The 7,987-nt window shown below is 43.8% G+C and overlaps 1 protein-coding gene across 2 annotated transcripts in view; it reads left to right on the top strand.

The window, feature by feature from the left end:
- The first annotated feature begins 6 nt into the window (after positions 1-6).
- Positions 7-7,987, top strand: part of LOC100749529 (neuroligin-1) — a 50,738-nt gene continuing 42,757 nt past the window's right edge. For both annotated transcript variants that reach the window (XR_004461815.1, XM_033320959.1), the window contains exons 1-2: positions 7-294; positions 4,404-6,115. Coding sequence is in view for 1 of the 2 variants with exons in the window: in XM_033320959.1 (XP_033176850.1) it covers positions 5,305-6,115 (811 nt within the window). In the remaining variant the exon portion in view is untranslated. The remainder of the gene's footprint in view (positions 295-4,403; positions 6,116-7,987) is intronic.

Here is a 7,987-nt window from a genome sequence, read left to right as displayed (position 1 = left end):
TTTGTTCGCGAGCCGAGCGAACCAAATTGACCTGCACTAGTGCGGTGTGAACTAGACGTGGATTTGATACCGGATCGTCCGATCATGTTCCTTCGATCCTTCATCGCCCGCCATGTGTGCCGCTTGCCATTGTCCGATATATCAGACTGGGCCAGTTCGTGGCAAGACGACTACCGCCGTCGTGTTATCGGATTTGCATTGCAGTTCGTTGACTGAACGAAGCTGACTCTCTCGTTGCATTGACTGTATACCGACGAGAGATATCCGTGGAGCTTTGTACGAAATTCGAAAACGGTACGTCGATATAGCGGTGTAACGAAAGGCCGAGTAACAGCTGGCGAGATTGGCGTTCGGTTGTTCCTCGTTTTACGATGCCAATGAACGGATCCGTGCGCAGCCCTATCCTTGTCTAATCATACAGATTGCGAACGACCTGCTCGCACGGGCTTATAGTTTAATAGTAAACTACTTAGTAAATTGTTAACTTCGTTCCCCCTCTCCTACCTCGAGCCGTTTAAGTTCCAAGGTATGCAGATACACGGCGGATGGAGAACTTTTAGTTAGCTTACGGTTTAATCATGGTTGAAAAGATCTCGTAACTTTGCCGACGTTTCCTCCTCTACCTTTTTGGCACGTCGAATAACAGCCGACGATTTCCGCATTTTCGACGATGATCCGATTCTCCTCCTTCACCGCTGTCCGTTCTCTTCTATTCTGTCTCGCAGTCGTTTGCGAAACAATTTGCAAACTACCGCGACGCTGATAAACGAACTTCTCAACCTTTCCTCGTCACCTTCTTCTCTAGCTCGACTATTTATATAGCATCGAGCGTCAATTTTTCCATCTGATCGTACATGATATCTAAATTCGTTTTTAGCTTGCCTTGCGATCTTTTGCTCGAAATTATTCGCGAAAGTTTAATATTTCCAACCGCGATGGTTACACGCGATAATCGCGGTAATCTCAATTTCTAACTCCAATAACTACTATCGTCGACTTCCAAGCATCGTAATTACTCCTAAAACATAGAATCGAATGGAGTCGGGGCTTACGGTTCGTAGAGACAAGGCGTCGACGTCTCGATCGGAAAGTTTGCAGGTCCATCATTCCGGGTCTCTCTGTAATTCCTCGAGAATCGATTGCGCTAGCTTGGCAGTTCGAACGGACAGAGGCTGGCTCCGACGTATTATTAATCGTCTCGCTTGTCCCCTGCAATTAGTGCGAGCTAGGAATTTAATTTCAACTGCGAACAACTCTCCACGGTTTCCCGTGTTCCACCGTCTCGATAATGGACCGGGTTATCGATATCTCGGTCAGTGGTGACAGCCGAGCGAAGATAAGAACGAATCGCGTCGAATTCGACGCGTAATCCGCCGATACTTTGATCCTCTTTTCAAGTTTTAAAGTATAGTCTACAGTCGCAACGATAGAACGTCTGCGATAGGCGAAGCAACGAGTACTTGACACGCAATTCGATTTGACCGTGGAATTTCGCACGTCCGAGGAGTTTCAGATAAACGCATTCGTCTCGCTGGATAGAATATAAAGTACAAAGGAAACGGTGCGTCGTTTAACGTCGTAGCGTATAAATTTTCGACGAGGGCGGTAACTTAAATGCTTCTTAAACTTTATTTATGTACCCCGGAGACACAGCGTCGAGTATTAGCGGTATAAATCTTTATGACAGTGGACGTACGTAATTTTCACGATTCTGCTGCTCGTTCCAACTCTTTGTGTGCTCTTTACGAACACGGTTTATTGTTTTTTCTCGTTCTCGTTCTCGTTCTCGTTCTCGTGCAAACGATACGTCCTTCTTTGCTGTTGAAATTTTACGATTCTTACGTGGTTCTCCTAAGTCGATACATTTACTTCGTTCGAACGCTCTTAACTTTCATTCCTTATTTTTTAATCAAAGCCAATTCCAATTCTTTAATTTACGTTTTAACGTTTGACGTTGACGAGTCGCGATATCGCGATATAGCGAATAAAAGTGAAACCTTCGATGTTAGTCAATTACTTCAGCGACGCAACTATAAGAAAGGAATCTAATACGTATCGTAGTGCACAAATTACACGCATTAACGGGGTTTTTACCAGATTTGCTTCGAAATTTTCATACGATTTTTACAAATTTTCATACAATTTCTTTAAGCTGTGGCTTTTCTACCATCGCCAACTCTGGCGTTACGACGTGTAAAACCACTACTAGTACGCTACGACAAACGGACAGAAGACGAAAATATGCCAGCGTTATAGTTTTATCTTGCTACTTGATTCTACGTCACCTGCTTTCTGTCTGTAGCTGTACGTTGTAAAATCTTCTAACATTTTACTTCGACGTAGATCCTTCTTTATTTCGACGTATCGTGACATTTAAATTCCGAATTACAAGCCTCGATATAATCTGGCGAACAGAGAGTTTCGAAAAATGTTCGTACGTTTTCTTTGATCTGGCTAGTCCGCACCTTACCTGTCCTTTCTGAGCGCCCGATATTTCTCGCAAAGATTTACGCAAAATACGAATAATCTATGATAGATACGAGTAGGTACATAGAATCTGTTTCAAACTTTCGATCTATGACGAAGCAACAGGGATATGATTTTCGAATCTCTATTATATTTTTCTACCGATTCTCAATTCCATTAACCTTCCTTTTAGTATTCTTTGCAATACGATACAAGTTGAAAATCGTGTACATCCAACTATTCTTTTTTGCAAATTTCTTTAGACATTACGCTATTTTATGATCGACGTTCGTTTCGATTAAACGTGGTAATATCTTAATCGTATTTCAAGAATTTTTCAAACCAATAGCTCAGATATCAAACAACTCGAAGACAAAGCATTTTTCAGTGACGAAATAGTTCCACGCGTTTATCGTTATCATCCACCAAATTTAATCATTAATCCGCAACATATCTGTTTTTAATGTCTGTTATAAGCTGTAACGAGTATAAGGGATAAAATCAGCGCGTATTGCTACAATTTTATCAAGTACGGCTGTATCGTTTGATAAATATCAATTTCGTAGCTAAGGTGGATCCTATCCGAAAAAGAAACAAACTTTCGCATACGTGGCAGCGATCGTACGCGTACTTTCGTGCGATTCACGAATGGCTGACTTCGACCGACGAATGGCTAACGAATTCAAGGTCGGATTCGATCAACAATTAAATATTTGACGTTAAATCCCTTGGTAATCCACTTACTAGATCAAGTTCCGCAGCTTCGTCAAATTTAATACATCGCTTGAAATATATTTGCGTACGTACATATACATATCGTAATCGGCTTCGATTCCCTATGGAGAAGCGAGTTTGTCGATGTCAATTTACTTATTAGACAGAGAGATAGAGGAGAGAGCAGAGGAGGAGGGGGAGCGGGCACAAGTTACACTGGACGAAGCAAAGGATCGTGTTTAAAGCAGGCGTACAACTTGGAAATTGGAAATTCTCGCATTGCCGCAGAACCGGTATTATTGGGTTTTCGTGTCATTTGCGGCAACTCGAAACCGGCCGTGTTACAAATTGAGTTGTCCGATGTAATTCCCGGCAGACTGAAAAAGCCCGTTGAACGTCTACAGAAACGCGAAACAAAAGCAACCCTGTTGGTTTTCGGTACCAGATTGTAACGTTATTATTCCATTAGTTTCTGACGAAGTCGCACTTCGTTTCTATGCGATGCAATTTCAGTTCGAGACTAATTTATTTAGGCGTCTTTGCGTTCCCGTCGTGGATTTTGCAATTTCTCCTTAATGTAGGTACTTTAAGCTCGTCGTATCGAAGTTGGTACAGCATTTCGCGAAGATTCCGAAAAATAGAAATCCTTCAACGAATCGTTACATTTTTGTATTTTGCGTATTTGATAATCTCGGTGGATCCACTTTTTCTCTTCTGACGGGATTCTCTTGTTTCTGACGCATATCGCATTGTAAATTTATCAGCTTTCATACGAATTATAACATATGAAAATTATTAGAAAGAAAAATATTTTTTTTAAAGATATATCTCGACGTGGATTTGTGACCGCACTTTGATAATGTCGCGCATTCGGGTGGAAGATATCTCTTCGTTCGTGGTAATTGGACAGAATGTACGCGTAATATCTCGCGTTTGATATATTTCGTATAGTCCGTCCTACGAAATAGCGTCCAGGCATTTCGCACCGCTTCTACTACGAAGATACAAAATACGAACGAGGAACTTTGTACGAGCGTATTAACCACAAATACTTGCTTCTTTGACCTCGTAGATTTTAAGTAAATTCGACTTATTCCATAAGACGACCATAAGACGTAAAGATATTCTTCTCGTCTCGAGAATTCCCTTACGATTCGACGTCATGATCTTTCGATTAAAACAATTATCGTAGAATACAGCCATCCTTGTTATTTTTGTTACAGAAAATCACGGTTCAACCGTCTACGCGAAAAGAAGCCACCGAAGGAACTACCAGCGTACGAATAAAATCAAGGAATTGATTAATAGAGTTACGATATAAACAAGTCGAGACAAGTGTACATACTCCGAGAACTGCCAAATCGTCCCCGATATCCTGCTCTGTGTCGCCGTAAAGTCTTCGAAGCTTTTGCTCGTTGAAGCTATACAAGGAACAGTCGGTAATAGTCGACAGGGGTGGCCATAGGTATAGTCGTACCCTAGCCGCCGATGCTTTCCTCAAAATCGTTCAACGACGTCGACTCGAGCTCGTCGCTCATTGCACGAACGACGACGACGAGCGTGACAGTACCGAGAACCGACGACTTCCGGACATCGCGGAAGTTCGTTGCCGGCCACGCACGTCCCCGAGGATGGAATTGAGAGCCTCGCAGCCGATAAGCGCGCTAGCACCGATCATTTTCGAGTACACGACGAATCGTTGGACAATCGAAACGAAACAACAGAGGGTGAATAGTGGGTTATACTGGGAGTTGGGTGTGGATAAAGAAGGTGGAAAGACTGAGAGCAGATACAGCAGGGAGGAGAAATCTTGGAGATCGAAGGAAAAAGAAGACGGAAGCAGCAAGGAAGACGCGCGAGAGGGCTTTCTCGACGCGAAAGAAGAAGTCGCTAGATCGGGAACAGTGATAAACGAAAGTCCGAAGAAGCAAGAAAGTCGTAGAGAGGATAGGGCGATAGAAGACACAGAGGAGAGGAAAGATACGAGAGAGGGAGAAGAGAAGAAGAAGGAAAATAAAGATATAGAGCGAGAGGGAAGGGAAGAAGAAGAAGAAGAGGGACGTCCCCTGGCAGGAGGGCCCCACAGATGCGGGGGGAGGGGCCAGTCCGCGGCGGCGTGACGCGATGCGGACGTCCTCCTCCTCGTCTCCGAGGAAGAGGAAGAGGAAATACCTCTCGCCTCTCGATCCTATCGAAAAGCTGCCTCTCTTGGACAATAGTTTCGGCCTGTCGTTTATCTTCCACGATGTTTACGACGAGCGTGTCAACACTGTCTTCCACTGTGCTCCGGTGTACCAGCGGTGCCTTTGGCCGGAAGCTGTTGCCGAGAAGCGTCGGCCGTCTACCGAGCTCGCAATTCGTTCATCGGTTGATCAAATTTTCGGCAACGAGCCGGGATCGTGGCATTTTTGCAACGACGACGGCGACTCGAGGAAAAACGGTATCGTCGGGAAAGGAGGGGAGTGGAGGGAAGGATTTGTACAGACTCGTTGCGAGAATAGAGCAGACAGATCGAAAAAGTGTTTGGCAACGATCGTCGTGTTCCTCGGACTGTTGTGCGGACATTGGTGCTCTGGTGGAGCGGAGGCACTTGCTGGTAGCCAGAAATACAGCACGAGAACGGTCAGGACCAGGTACGGCACGTTGCGCGGCGTCGAGGACAGATCATCCACGTCTGTCGAGACTTATTACGGCGTGCCATACGCCACGCCGCCAATTGGAGCGTTGCGATACATGCCACCGGTTACGCCGACACCGTGGCGCGGCATCAAGCTGGCGGATACCATGCCACCCGCGTGTCCTCAGAAGCCACCGGAACCGGACTCGAGTCTGCCGCGGTCCAAACGGGCTTACCTCGAGAGGCTAGCACCGTTGCTGGCCAACCAGAGCGAAGACTGCCTATACTTAAACCTCTATGTGCCCAAATCTCCTCACGGTGAGTGCAACTCGTTACCCGTTTCTTACACGTTTCTCGCGCCGGCCAACCTTTCTCGGAATTGGTATCGACCGATTTTAGTTGGAAAAGAAAGACCGTGATTAGGTACAAAGCGATTCGTGATTCGCCAACGGATGATAAGCAAAAAATAGGCATTTTCAACAAGTTTCTTCCTCTTTCTCTTTTTCTTCCTCTTCCTCTCCCTCTTCTTCTTCTGCTTCTGCTCTCTCTCTCTCTCTCTCTCTCTCTCTCTCTCTCTCTCTCTCTACTTAATGGTATAATTTAGCAGTCTGCAAAGTATCACGGAAGTAATCGTTGCGTGAACGACCCTTGTTCGATTAACATCGTAATTTTAAGGGTTGAAATCTCGCTTAAACAAGAGAATTCACCTCGTTATCAGCTCTGAACTTGAACGTTGAACGAACCGCACATACTACAGGTGAATAATTTTACACGATAGCCAAAGTGGCTGTTTGCACGCGAAACGTCGAGTGAAATTTTATAGCTAATACATTCGTCCTTACAAATGTGCGGTTATGGTCACGTCTAGTTTTATCGCTCACGCTTCTGGATGGTCATTTATCGTTTAACGACTGTAATCGTGAGTTCGTAACACGGTTACGTAACATCGAACGTGATAAGACACAGTCTCGTTCGTAGTTTGTCGTTGAATCCGGAAAGTAATTTCAATGCGGACAAATGACAAATACCCGATTTTGCAATTTCGTTGTTGGCGTTCTATTTTATCGTATCGACGAATCGCTAAGACCAAGATCATACGCCGATCAACGTAGAAACTGAAAAGAAATGGAGGACGATGGTTTTACGAATATCTATTTTGAAATTTCTCTCGAAACTTACGATCAATCGTGACATTTTTCACGAAGAAATTTAAGAAAATCGGATTAAGGAAAGATTGTCACGTCGTGGCGTGACATCGTCTTATAGAAATACTTCTACTTGGAATTTTCGATCGACAGATCGTAAAGTGAATTTCGTTTCTTCTCATCGTATCCATCGTGATTCGGCTAGTACAGTCGAGATTATTTTGAACAACGGATCGAAATTAATCGGATCGCGTTCTTTTCGGTATATCGATGATAATAATACGGATGCGGTAAGCAAATGTGTACGAGTCACCGAATCTTTGTGCACGGTCGACGAAAAGTGCACCGCGGTCCATCGAACCAGGATCGAGTGCTTTTCGACAACGGATGATCGCGTCACTCGTAGATCGATGATTCCGTTCTTTCCACCGATTTCTCTATGCCCGGGTAATATCTAAAACGAAAGAGGAGTTGTACGTGCTTTCACGATTTATCGGACAATCTATCGTAGTAACGTGAAAATTTCTCCTCGTTTCTGCTTCGTTCGACGATACTTCTCGTAAAAGCGTATTTTCCGTCCTATCGAAGTAGCAGGATACGTTACAGGGAATTTGTCGCTTTGATCGTTCGTGTTAATCCGAGGACGCTTCGATAGACGGCAAACAAATAATAACACTTTAATACAAACAACGATTACAAATCTTTTCGAGCTGCGAGATATACGACGTTGTTGATGCAAGAAATGGTAAAGAAAAAAATAATCCATAATAATACACAGTATAGTACGCTATTGCTAGCGTTGTAAACGTTTCTTGCGTACGAATTTTGCGTTTAGTTAATAATTCTGTTTAGTTAATAATTGCATCAAGTTTTCAATCGACTTATCGCTTTACGCTATATTTCACTCTGCAATATTTTACGCTATAGGTATTGGCCAATTTATAGCGATGCGCTAACGCTATAACGGTCGTGATCCATATGAGATCACCTTTATTGTTACATTCTATAACGGTGTAATAGATAGGCAAGGATTAAACTTGCGAAC

Source organism: Bombus impatiens, unplaced genomic scaffold (genome assembly GCF_000188095.3).
Source record: "Bombus impatiens unplaced genomic scaffold, BIMP_2.2 scf_0377, whole genome shotgun sequence".
Lineage (NCBI taxonomy): Eukaryota > Metazoa > Arthropoda > Insecta > Hymenoptera > Apidae > Bombus > Bombus impatiens.
This window is presented reverse-complemented; position numbering and strand designations above follow the sequence as displayed.